Source organism: Eptesicus fuscus, chromosome 15 (genome assembly GCF_027574615.1).
Source record: "Eptesicus fuscus isolate TK198812 chromosome 15, DD_ASM_mEF_20220401, whole genome shotgun sequence".
Lineage (NCBI taxonomy): Eukaryota > Metazoa > Chordata > Mammalia > Chiroptera > Vespertilionidae > Eptesicus > Eptesicus fuscus.
In genome coordinates, this window is record NC_072487.1 from 17,724,043 (window position 1) to 17,737,753 (window position 13,711).

At 43.1% G+C, this 13,711-nt stretch overlaps 1 protein-coding gene across 3 annotated transcripts in view; it reads left to right on the forward strand.

Moving 5' to 3' along the window:
• The first annotated feature begins 298 nt into the window (after positions 1 to 298).
• Positions 299 to 13,711, forward strand: part of MLLT3 (MLLT3 super elongation complex subunit) — a 264,020-nt gene continuing 250,607 nt past the window's right edge. For 2 of the 3 annotated variants that reach the window (XM_054727310.1, XM_008145039.3), the window contains exons 1-2: positions 299 to 468; positions 2,991 to 3,171. In XM_054727310.1, coding sequence (XP_054583285.1) covers positions 379 to 468; positions 2,991 to 3,171 — 271 coding nt within the window. In that variant the 5' untranslated portion in view covers positions 299 to 378. Of the gene's footprint in view, positions 469 to 1,248; positions 1,525 to 2,990; positions 3,172 to 13,711 lie in introns of those variants that run through there. The other variant, XM_008145040.3, reaches the window with a different exon arrangement.

A 13,711-nucleotide genomic window follows, 5' to 3' on the forward strand; every position in this document is an offset into this window, starting at 1 on the left:
CATCTTTCACTTTCAAATCAATTGTCTAGATCTTATCCGTTTCCTTTGTAAAGGCTGTCTGCGTTGCTAAAGGAAGCCAGTCAGTATTCCTCACCCCGCCCCACGCGTGGCTGAGCTGTTCCATCCCCGGCCGCCGAGACCAAACAACCCGAGTGGGAACGTTGCAGGCGCGCGACCCCGGGAGCACTTCCGCGACTGCTTGTCACTCGGGGAACCTAACCGGATTAATACGCAGAGATGGGATTACGTTGGCTGTCACCAATACGCCTAAAGATTAGAATCCAATTTATGCACAGGACAGTCAGTATACACTTTATCTGAGGTTTTAAGACTCTCAGTTGCCTCTCGCTTCCCCAGAGGACAATCCTCCACGTTCTGATGCAACCCGGCAGGCTGAAAGGAGGGAGAACATCCCGGAGAAAACCACTCCCAGCATCCTCCCGGAGGGTCTGCACCCGGCGCTCCCAGGTAGCTCGCCTCCACCTGGGCACTGCTTTGTGCTGCCTCCCCGCCCGTGGACGACCGACGCGGGAGGCGTTCCCTTGGAAGGAAATAGCATTCTTCTCTCTCTCTGGTTCATCTCATCTTTATAGTTTCGGTGGCGGTGGCGGTGGCAGATGGGTGGGGAGCGCGGGGGGGGTGGCCGGCGCCTGGGAGTGGATGGGGAAAGGGGGCCAGGGGATGGTTGCCGGTTATAACAGTCTCAGCGATCGCTTATTCATGCTCATTTGGAGGATGGTGTTTCTCTTGCTCAGTCTTTTAAATAAGTTTGTTTGGGTGAGAGTTCTTGCCTTGTCAGCACAAAACCACAAAAAGACGTGGTGGAAAGTAACAGAGAGCCCCTCCCTCCCGCCGGCGTGCTAACTAACGCCAAACACTCGATTTCACACCCCTTCTCCGGCGGCTGGGGGCTCTGGGCAGTGGCTACATTCCAGCAGTTTTAATCCGTTTTTTATTGTAGGGCGAAGGGAGTTTACACATGGGCAGGGGTGGCTCCCCAGCTGGCCTCTCTCCCCACTCCAACGCCCCCTCCCCGCCCCGCCCTCCTCGCCACCCTGCGCACCCCACCCCCCGCGGGAACCTGTTACTTTAAGCGGGGCGTTCCAGCGCGGCGCAGCCGGCCGCCGGGTTTCGGGAGGTGGCCGGCGATTGGCTCTTTCGAGCTCCCCCTGGCTCGCTCGCTCGGCCTCCCCGCGCGCTCCGCCCTCCCTCCGCCCGGAGAGGCTGGGAGCCCGGGTGCCAGGCGCCACGGCGCATGCTCCGGAATCTCATCCTCTGGCCCTGGAGCTGCCGCTGCCGCTGCCGCTGCCGCTGCTGCTTTTGCTTTTGGGGCTGAGTTTAATAACCCGGCGAGCGAGCGAACGCGGGGGAAAAAGGCAGAGAATGTCCGCCATCTACCCTCTGCTCCCGGGCGCGCTCTCATTCATAGCAGCCTCTTCATGAATTACAGCTGAGGGGGGCGGGGAGGGGGGGTACCTCACAACACCCCAGCAAACCTCCGAGCCCCCAGGCATGGCTAGCTCGGTAAGTACATGCAAAAAACCAAAATAATAATAATAATAATAAAAGGTTCCCCCACCCCCCGCCTTCCCTCCCTCGCCCTGTGCCGCCACAGACAGCGCCAGCGCTCAGCGGTTTCAATTAGAAAATGTTGGTTCGGTTTGCAGGGAGCTGCTGCCTCTCCCTCAGCCTCTGCTCCCCTCCCTCCACCCCCCACCCCCCCCCCCCCACGGCGCGCGCGCGCGCACACACACATTCTCTCTCTCTCTCTCTCTCTCTCTCTCTCTCTCTCTCTCTCTCTCTCACTCTCTCTCTCTCTCCTCCACCCCCCGCGCCTCCTCCCTCCTCGCCTCTTTGCAATCGCAAGAAGCGCACTCTCGCTCACACGCGCGCACTCACACACACACACACACACACACACGGTGGAAGGAGGCGAATAATAACTCAGCCATATTTCAGCCGCCGCCGCCGCCGGGAGCCGCGGGCACAGTCCGGGGACGCGGTGAGCAGCCTCGGCGGCCGCTACGATGGTGCGTTTTCCGCGGCGCGCGTGTGTGAGCCGGAGTGTGCGGGCTGACAGCGGCGGGGCCGCACGCAACTTTGCCCCCGCGAGGGGCTGCGCGCAGTCCGGGCTCCGTGACTGTCCGCCCGCCGCCCTGCCTTTCTGAATTTCCTTTTGGGGGGGAAGGTGGGAGGTACTTTGGGGCCACTTTGGCTCTTGGAAGTGCGTTGCGGGGGCTCCCGTTAGGATGGCCTCGCCGATCGCGTGGGGCTTTTCGCTGGCGGGTGCGGGGTGCCTGAAGTTATGGATGCCTCGGCGTGTTCCTGCGGGCGTGTGTGTGTGTGTGTGTGTGTGACCGGGTCTCATTTTTGTTGTGCACGGACCCCACGACAGGAGCACGGGAGTTGGTGCCCATCGGCAGGGGCTGCCTGTAGTTTCCATTCAGCCTGGCACCGCGCTCCACACGCACGCACACACACACGTACACAAAGACTTCCCCGGCGTGTGCCTGTCGCCCTGGTACTTCCAGGGAGGGGGCTCGCCCGAACCCTCCTCGGAGTCCCAGCCACCTCCCCTCCCGCGCCGGGAAGCCGCCCCGGCATCGTCTCCTAACAGTCTTCTGATTTGTTTCCGATGCATTTGTTGTCGGGCTGGTAGTGGCTGAGCGTGCTTTCCCTCCTTCCCCAGACCCCGGACCCCCTTCCTGATGGGGGTAACATTCCGTTACAATCCGGGCCGGTGTAGATGCTGGGCCCGGGGCGCCGGGGGGCCGGGCCGGCTGCTGGGGTGTATTTGGGGGTGTGTGTGTGTGTGTGGAGTGTGCGCGCCCACGCGCGTGAAACGTGGATGCAGAGGGCACCGCCGTTGCCTTTTATGTGCGTTTCAAGGAGGAAGGGGAAAAAAAAAATGTCAGGCGCAATGTGCAGGGTCGAGCGGGTCGCCTTCCTGTCGTTCACGGCTGTCTCTCCCCCCCCCCCGCTGCCCGCAGTGTGCCGTGCAGGTGAAGCTCGAGCTGGGGCACCGCGCCCAGGTGAGGAAAAAACCCACCGTGGAGGGCTTCACCCACGACTGGATGGTGTTCGTGCGCGGCCCGGAGCACAGTAACATTCAGCACTTTGTGGAGAAAGTCGTCTTCCACTTGCACGAAAGCTTCCCTAGGCCAAAAAGAGGTAGGGCTCGAGTACAAAAGGAGCTCGATAAAAAATGTCTTTGCCGGCGGAGGGAACAATCGCTGGGCCCGGCGGTCCCCGGCCCCTCTCCCTCCCCTCTCCCCGCCGCCGCGGCCCCCCCCCCCCCCCCCCCCCCAGTCGCGCTCGCCCGCGGAGCCTTGGGACCCGGGTGCGCGGCGCCGCGCTGGCGAGGTCCGGGCTCCCGCCCGTGCAGGCGGCTTCGGCTGCGTGAAAGTCACCGAAGAGAAAGCACCGTCAGGTGTCGAGTGTTGATTCATCCCAAGCCAGCCCTCACCGGTCCTCTGGGGTTAGCCGCGGGTTCTGTGGGAAAGGTGCAATTAGTTGTTGGGTGTGGGGAGTGGGGCTGGAGGGAATAAACAGCTTGAGCTCCACCCCCCCCCCCCCCCCAAAAAAAGAAAAGAAATGGAGACTTACCTGTGTTATTGGCAGAGAATGTATGGGATGTAGTTATTGTTCCTTCTGGAGAAGTCGCCTCTCTTGGGGGGGTCTTCTCTGCCTTCCTCCCTGTATAGGAGGCATTGAGTACCCAGTTGTCATGGACTTTTCATTTTGTGGATTCGCCACCCCCAGCCTACACGGCCAAGATTTTAGGTTTAGTTGGGGGGTGGGGGGGTTACTCATCCATAGTCCCCAGTGGCACTGAACTGCTCATTCGATTTTGAACAACCTTCCGAAATGAAATGCCTGCCCGATGCGATCTGCAAGGGAAGCAAGCAGGTCCAGTCTTAAGTTTCAGAGGAACGATGTTTTGTCCTGGGTCTCAGTCCTTTCCCCACCTTGGTGTTTAGCCTTGGTCTCTAGTTGGCGTAATCCTGCTGAGCCTTGGGTTCCCAAACGTTTTCCAGAAAGGATAAGACAGTTTTGAAGAAAAGAAACCGGGTGTTATTTTAAAAGCAATTGAGAGAGAGAGAGAGTTGGAGAAATCCTGATTCCTTGTTCCCCACAGCCTCTGGAAAGCTGTCTGGTTGTTTTAGTTGGATTAGTGGAGGCAACACTATAAATACAATAAGGTGCTTTGTTTGTGAGCAGGTTTATTTATCTAAGTGGACACAATGGTTAGTAGTTATCTTCCATTTGATCCGTAATCTTTATTGGCATCTAGAACTCCTGCAGCTTCTTAGGGTCACATCATAATAAATCCATTCTGCTTAGAGCTACGTGGAAATTATTGGACATTCAGGGGGTGGAATAAAGAGAAATGCTGTGCGCCTTAGAGGTGGGAGAGGCTTGTGCTAATGCTTATTTTTGTTTCCAGAGCTCATGCACCGCGATGTAGGATGTGTGTTTTGCCTTTAGTGGTCTGTTTTATAGTTCCTTTTGAAAACTTGAATAGTTGGATTTGATGGGCTCTGCTGGATGGTTAATAAATGAATCCAGCTTCTAATAGATGGGGAGGAATATGCATGGCGTATGGGGAAAGACATTTAGATTTTGCTAGCATTTTCTATCAAAATATAACCAGGGATATTATATTCACATTTCCTCAAAAACTGGGATAAGGATGAGTATTGTCAAGTTTCTGTCCCTCTCTAAGAGGTTGGGTACGATGCCTCTTGGAATCTCCCTCTCCCTTTTCCATGTGCCCATAGAGCCGCTGCAGAGGAATTTAAACAAAAGAAACCATCTTCTAAGATCCTTGGTACACACTGTTATGACTGTTTGGCTGCTAGTCACTTCGAGGTGAAATACACTTCACACAAAAAAAAGCCATGTTTATTGAATCAGGGAAACTAAGTCAGTTGGCAGAGGATGTAGCTCTTAAGATAACTTTGTTTAGGTGCCTTCACAATCTACAAATTGGCATTATGAAATTAAAGATGATCAGCCTCCCCATATTTCACCACCATTCTCTGCTTCCGTGGGTGTGTGTGGTGATGTTCCCCTTCATTCCCCATACCTAATGGTTTTCTGTCCAGCCTGAGGGAATGTGAGCGTGCTGCCCACACAGCCCACACCTGGGAGCTGTTGCTAGGCGTGGTGAGCCACTCCATAATACTATGTCTCCCAGATGTCTCTGGTGAGATGTCAGCTTGTCCGTGGGGCTCTTCAATTTTTATTCTCAACTGCGGAGTTTCTTTATGTAGTCTATAAGCCATTGTTTTAAAATGTTTATTTTTGGATTTTTTATTTGTATGTGTGCTTCCCATGATGTGACAAGTCCTGGGAAAAATGCCAGCTTACATAGCCCAGGAGAGACCTTGTCATACTGTAATTACACATGATTCAGATTGCAAGGGAAGGTTTCTCTGTTCATTGGGGATAGTTGTAAATTCATTTAACACCAAACATGCCACTTAATCCTGGGACTCATTTTTTGGCCTGTAATGTCTTTCAAACTGATAAGAATAGGCACAGAATAAAAATGCCAGGCATTTCCAAGTCAACTTCTATACCTTTTTAAGGTGCTATATTTGCAATATTATAGATCTATAAGTGTTAGGATTGAAAATGGGAGAAACTACAAAAATGGCTTTGTGAAAAATCCGAGTCACAAAATACTTAAAGGGAATGCACATATTCTAAACTCTGAATGGCTATTAATAAGTTAAGTCACTTTCACTATACACAGTAGCAGATAAACAGAAGTGGACCTTAGCACTGAGGATGAATCCCTTAGCCACGAAGATGGATGAGTCCTTCCTTAGTTTCATAAATCTTTGGTTTGAAAAAGTGAATTAATTTTCAGGTTGATTTCCTTTATTTCACAGTAATATTATGAGAACTTGTAGAGGAAGAAATTATAGTATCATCAACTTGTTGCCTAATGAGAATTACATATGCCATTTCAGGATTGAGCTAATTGAACTTGATTTAATGAGATTTTACTCTGTCCCAAAGATGTATTGGAGATTTTCAATTTAAAACTACTAACACAAATCCTAAAGTCCTAAACGAGAGAGAGAGAGAGAGAGAGAGAGAGAGAGATTTTGTTGAAATGGTGAAGCCTAGAGTATCCATTAGCTGTTACAGAATAGGCAGGTCAGAGTATAATGCATTTTAAAACCATCTACTTGAAAAAAAGACCATATCTTGTTTATTAGTACCCAAGATTTATAATAGTCTGATATGACTAAAATGAATAGTTAGATTCAAAACATTTCATTTAAAATATTAATGTTTTCATTTACAGTATGATGTGAATTTGAATGAACTTTCTTTTCAATTACAGCTATCCTTACTATTACAATCTGTTCCACTGACATTTATGATATGAAATCTGTTGCTTATTATTTTATGTAAGCTAATTTGGCCAGTGGTATGAATTGATAGCTTTTTATTTGTAGCCTTAGTCCTTTGAGTAGGCAGATAAAGCCCAATAAATCCACATATATAACTTTCCTTTGATTTAAGTGTTTGACCCAGCTTTACTGTGTCGTTCTGATTTGTGTTCTGAAATAATTTGAATAACTTTTTATCAGGGTATTTAAAATTTGAGGGTTTACTAGTTGCAGATATTGTATGCACCTGGTGTATTTTCTCTTTTGAGGTATTTAAAAGGTGTAAGGAAAAATAAAGATGGAAAACTATACTGATACACTCAGAGAGTGTTAATAAGATTTGTGTAGAATTCTGTATGGAATTAAGATGACCAGTGAGAACAGTTTTATTACTTGGCATTTTGAAGCAACGTAAGTGTAATTTTGTAAGGCCCCCGAAAACTCAGTTGCTGGAGGAACTCTTATGTGGTGTTAGTGAGAATGTAAATTGGGCACAGACATGTTGGAGGGCATTTGGCAAAATCTAATAAGATTGTAAATGTTTATACCCTTTGACCCAGAATTTTACTTCTAGGAATTTTTTTTTAACAGGTATGGCTTCACAACTACACAAAGGCACATCATCTTTCTTGTGACTGTTTTTTAATAGTAAGCCATAAGGGGACTTTTCTCAGTTGAGTAGGAGTAAATGATGGTAATCTATACAGAAAGAGGTAAATCTATTTGTAGGTGCAGGAAGATCTTCAAGATAAATTAAGTGAAATAAGGCTAGTTACTAAATCAGTGTGATCCATTTAAAAATGTGCTTAACCAGATAAAATATTTATGCATGTATGTATATAAGTAAAAACTCGTATCAGTGGTTTTCTCAGAGGGTGCTGAAGGTGCTGGTGGTGATGGGGGTTATTTTTGCAGTGTTTGATTAAAAAAAAAAAGTTAATTCTATATATTTTAAAGCACTCCAATGAGCAGTCATTACTCTTTAAGACAAAGTCAAAGAATAAAGACCCAGTAATAGAACATTGCCTTTTAAACAGGGATTAACAGGTAGCTATCTAAAAGTGATCTTGAACTATCTTGCATTGCTCAGTGGTGAGGAGTTAAGGTTAGAACTTGTATTCAAATGATGATTTAAGAGATGTCTGGTGTCTGGTGTGATCTTGAGCAAGTCACTTCTGTGTCTTTTTCTCATTTGTGTCCTCATTTGTGTTAAGGGAATGATGATTGAACAGAACCAGTACCTCAGAAGTTGATTGAATATGAATCAGGTGTTCTCAAATTTATTGGTCTTCAGACCCCTTTACACCTAAAAGTTGAGGACCCCAAAGAGCCTTTTCTGTGCAAGTTTTATCTATTAACATTTACTGGATTAGATATTAAAGCGGAGACATTTTAAACAAATTCTAAAACAAAAGAAGAGGAAAAAGAGTGACATTGTTTTATTTTTTGTGTCTCTTTAATGTTTTGTTAAATAGAAGACAACTGGATCCTGCTATGTGCTTCCATGTTCAGTCTGTTGTGTTATCACATGTCATCGTAGCTTCTGGAAAACTCTGCTGTACACTCAGGAGGGAATGAGAGTGAAAAAAGGCAACTAATGTCTTAGAGTTGTTATGAAAATAATTTTAACTTTGCCAATCCCTGGAAAAGGTCTTGGGGATCCCGGGGTCCCCGGACTACACTCGGAGAACCTCTAGTATAAAGTATTCAGCATACAACCTGGCACATATAAACTGCCCCCTTAATATGTGGAAGCTGATTTTTAAAAACCATTATTGTTGCTAATAAAACATTCATTTAGTGGAAAGAGAAAAGATAAATCTTCCAAGGCATTTGCCTGGGTAAATTCCAGTGTAACTATTATCTAACAATATTTTTCAGAAAAGGAAATCCCAAACTTTGGTTTTACTGGATATATTGTATACGTAATATCCATTTTATACTGTGTTATCTGTGTTCTGTAGAAGCCTTTTACATCTATTATTTTAGGGGACCCTCTGTAGAATTACCTCCGTGAGGTAGACAGGGTAAAGGGTATCAATGGGTTTCATAATTTTACCTTAAAGAGCCTTTGTTCCTTCTCTGGGTTCTTTGAAGTTTTCTTCCAGTGGCCTTCCACGGACCAACCTTAGCCCTTCAGCCCTCTTTTCTGGTCATTTATTACAGATGACTCCTACTACTTAACACAGCTTTTATAGTTCTAAGATGTGGAATTTTTTTTTTTTAAATCTCTTAGTGACTTACGTTTTCAAAAGAGAACTTCACTTGCAGGGTGAAGACGTTAAATACAATTATACCAATTACAAAATTAAGCAAGGACTCAATATATTACTGAACTTTATTGGATTTTAATTTATTTGACCAGAATGTAGAATATTTTTCATCTTTGAAACATAATGTTTCACATTGCCCTAATGGAAATCATATAGATTTCTATATTTGGTCCTTTGGTTTTTATACTTTGCTTTAGTTTATGCTTTTATTCCTCAGAGAAGAAGCTGACATGTAGAAAGAGAAATTCTCTTGTTCAGTGATACAAAATCATACTCTCTTAAAACATTTGTTTTGTGTGCATGTGGCCAGAATCTCTTTAGTTCATTCTCTTCCTAATAACATATATTGTAATGCTTTAATATTTTATTCTCTTATACTTTGTGGTTCTCCTTATTCTTGTTTGTAGTGCTGTATTCATTTTTGGGACTACAACTTGTCTGAAAAGAGTCTTTGGATAAATACTTGCCCATTGATAATACAGGTAGTTCATAAGTGTTTTTTAAAAAGAGCTTTTGTTATAAATATCATAGAAATTACATTGCACAATTGTACAGAGCTGGGGATAAAGCACTGATGCACAGATAGATATTCTTACCCTTGCACAGATGGAATATCATCTTTTTAAAGCTGAATTTTATGGTGTCACGTTGAATATAGATTTGTTATACATTATTTGGACATATAGATTGTTCTCAGTTTGAATTTGATATGAATACTATGTGAACATCCTTGACATTCATTTAAATCCTCACCTGAGCACATGTTTCATTGATTTTTAGAGACAGAGGAAGGGTGGAGAAAGAGAGAGAGAGAGAGAGAGAGAGAGAGAGAGAGAGAGAGAGAGAGAGAGAGAGAAACATTGATGGGTTGCCTCCAGCATCTGCCCCAACTGGGGATTGAACCAGCAACCTTTTGGTGTACCAGATGATACTCCGACCAATCAAGTCACCTAGCCGAGGCCTTGACATTTATTCCTATGGTTTTTCAATAATTTTTTATGTTAACTTTCCAGATGGGAGGTAGGTGAGTCAAGGTATGTAGATTTTAAATTTTGATATGCATCACCAACTTTCCTCCAAAAAGATTGCACCAGTTTATACTGCCTATTTTCCCACGTGGTTGCCAGTACTGGGAATTAATAGTTTTTACTTGTTTATTTTTAAATATATTTTTATTGATTTCAGGGAGGAAGGGAGAGGAAGAGAGAGATAGAAACATCAGTGATGAGAGAGAATCATTGATCTGCTGCCTTCTGCACACCCCGCACTGGGATTGAGCCCATAACCCGTGCCCTGACCGGGAATTGCACTGTGACCTCCAGGTTCATAGCTTGTGGCTCAACCACTGAGCAACACTGGCCAGGCAGTTTTTAAAAAATTCTTTATTGTTGAAAGTTTTACATATGTCTCCTTTTTCCCCCATTGACCTCTCCCCGCCTGCTTCTGCCCCCCAGCACATGCCCCCACCTGTTGTCTGTGTCCATTGGTCATGCTCATTTGCATGGATACAAGTCCTTTGGTTGACCTCCGTGCCCCCCAGTTTTTTTTTTTTTAATCTTTGCCAATCTACTGGATGAAACAATACCCCATTTTTATTTGCATTTAGTTGATTAGTAATGACAGGTATCTTATGTATGTACTACGTATTTACCATTTTGTCATTTGTGATATGCCTGTTTTGTGCCCTTTTGATAGTTTAAAAAAAAAAAAAAGTACAGGAAAACACAACGGAAAGAATGATAACAAACATTCAAATCCCCACTACCAAGAATGAAAATGTTTACATTTTATCATATTTGCTTCCTTGTTTAGATTTTAGGGATTTAAAGTATTATAGATTCAACTAAAATTTTTAAATGCTACTCAGCCTTTTCTTCCAGCTCTTCAGCCTTTCTTCCATCTATTTATGTACATTTGCACATTTATATTACTGTAAGTCATAGGGTATTGTGTCTTAAAATATTCATAAAGTGTCATGCTGGGCCAATCATTTCTTCAATTGAGATATAATTCACATACCATCACATTCACCCCTTTGAAGTGTAACATTTAGTAGGTTTTAGTATATTCACAGGCTTGTGCAACAATTGCCACGATTTAATTCCAGAACATTTTCATGAGTGAATAATTTTGTATCTTGCTTCCCCCCTACCCCCAATATGTTTTTGAACTTGTTGTTAATCCTCACCTGAGTATATTTTCCCCACTGATTTTTAGAGAGAGTGGAAGGGAGGGGGAGAGACAGAGGGAGAGAGAAACATCAATGTGAGAGAGACACATTAACTGGTTGCCTCCCTCATGCGCCTCCACTGGGACCAGGGAGCGAACTGCAGCCCAGGTATGTGCCCTTGACCAGGATTTGAACCTGAGACCCTCCAGTTTGAGGGCTGATGCTCTATCCACTGAGCCAAACTGACTAGGGCTGTTTTTGAACCTTTTGATATTTCATTTATCGAGAGCCAATTCATTCCCTTTAAGTTCTTCTGCCTAGTATTGCATTGTAGGGATATGTTTATGCTTACTTTTCTGTTTCTCTATTAAGGACTATATAGGTCATTTTCCATTCTGAACATCTTTGTATGTTTTACCTTGTACAAATGAACAAGATTTTGGACATAAACCTAGAATTTGAGTTGAGGGTACGTTTTCATTTGTACTAAACATTGTTAGATTGCTCTACAAAGTAGTTGTGACAGTTTATGCCTTGTCAGGGAATGCATACTATTTTCTCTACATCTTTGCCAACGTTGGATATTTCAAGATTTCTTATTTTTGATATTTAGTTGAAATATGGTATCTTTTTGTTTTCATTTGCATTTCTCTGGTTTCTGGTAGGTTAAGCCTTTTCTATATGTTTCTGACCATTTGGATTTCCTCTTTATTGACTTTTTATATCTTTTGTCTTAAACAAAAGATGTTGAGATGTTAGTTTTTTTTCTTATCTGTAGGATGTTAATCCTTTGCTATTTATATTGAAAAGATCTTTTCCTATTTTTGTTTCTTTCTCTTGTAGCCTAATGTATGGTAGTTTTTGGTCATATACAAGTTTTTAATTGTGTCAAAATGATATATTTTGTTTTGCTTTCCTGTTTGGTTTTGGGGTTTTGTTTAAGAATATAATTTGTGGTCATGGTAATGTGCTTAACCAGTAGATTTGGTATGTGCAGGATACAGTGAAAGGATTGAGGGGATGTAAGTGTGCTTGTGTCTTTTAGAGCTGGAAAGGACACTTGAGATTCTTCATCCTTGCCCTCTCATTTTACTTTCAGTCGGCAGCCTGGAAATGTGAAGTGATTTTGCATGTAGACACAATGAGTCACAAGTGTGCTGGTGCAAAGATAACTATAATAAATGGCAGTAAATGTTTACTTTTAAAATATTGAGTAATTATTCACTTATATTAGCAGACTAATGTTCAGCAATAACTGCTTTTGTAGACATGATCTAGGATTTAATTAAGTGGTGGTAACCATGGTAGATATTGTTTAAAGGAAGAAGCTCTATAGCTACTTTCAGGCAGCATTAAATTCCTTTTATGAATTTGAGGTTTTCTTTTGAGATTAAATCATTAGGAAAAATTTTTACTGAATGGTAGGTACCCTCTAATATTTCCATCCCCTTTAGCCTCCCCCCCATAGGATTGTAATTCCATGAAGGATGCAGAATATTGTTTTACCAAATAATGTTGTATGATCTAATTCTTTTAAGTGTGGTAAGTTTGCAGTGGTTGAGGCCTGAAGAAAGTTATTACCATTGGATTTCTAAAACGATAAGGCTAGCAGTTGGGCATGATTTAGTAGGTCTGTTGTAGTTAACAATTAGCTTTTTGGATAGCATCAATGCACCATCATTATTTTATTAAGGAAACTTATGGCTTATTTTGAAATGAATTCTGAGGTCCTTTCATTTAAGTTAATGCTCACAAGTGATTATAAAGATGATCAGTTGAATTGAATTAGAGCTATTACCCATGTTAGAACATTGATATTCTCAGAGCCAAATAAATTTTAAAATATTTAATTTTACCAAATGTAGATTTTTTTTGGTTCCTCTCCAGCAGAAATCATTAGTCAGTTATTTTCCCATCAGTGCCATGCCAAATGCTGTGTATAGGTATTGATTTAAAAAAAGCAAAATATACATTAATAATTTTATAAAATATTAATAACCATAGCAGTGGCCTAGAGAGTAGTCAGATTTACTTGCCTCTTGATATTTCTACATATACATTTAGTCTGTGTGATGCCTTTAATTTTTGCAAATAGGTTTTGTGCCCTCTTTCTTCCTCCTTCCTCTCAGGGTGGTGTTGGGAGAGTTTACTGTCAGATTATTCTAGGTATCTATTTATTTTAATAAACACTTATAACATTTTGAATGTTTAAAAACAAGGTTCATTGTAGACTTCATGTCATCCATACCTTTTACCCCAAATGCTACATTAATATGAATTGCTGAATAATAAAAAATTTCTTTGTATTTAATAAAAAATTCTCTATTTTACAAAATTGTTTCCTTTGTTTGATTTCTTTCTGTATTCCTGTATTATAAGCAGCTGTTTTGTAGTGACTCAGTGAAAATTAGAGAGTTTAGGCTGTTGGGACTTGGTTGCTTTTAGTGGGATGGATTATTCAAAATGTTGAATGACATTTGTCTTATCAGAGTTGTTTGTTGTATGACTTTTCCTACCTGTGCACAAAAATAGTAGGAGCAGTGGGAAGCTACCTTCCTCATCATATGGACCAACTGGCACCAGCACGTTTTACATGCTTCAGTCAGTCCAGCACACACCTTTCCTTTTGTGTGTACCTGTGGTTTCTCCTGTATCGCAGTAGAGGTACACATCAGATGAGATGGGACCTATGTTGTCACTGTAGATAGCACTCATACCTTTGATCAATGCAGTCTAGACATTGGAAGTTTTGGCAACAATATAACATAAAGGTAGATATTGCCCCGTCAGAAAAAGAGTTTATAATTCAGACTTTAGGTTCCACTCTCCAAAGTGGTAAATTATTACTCACTGCTCTA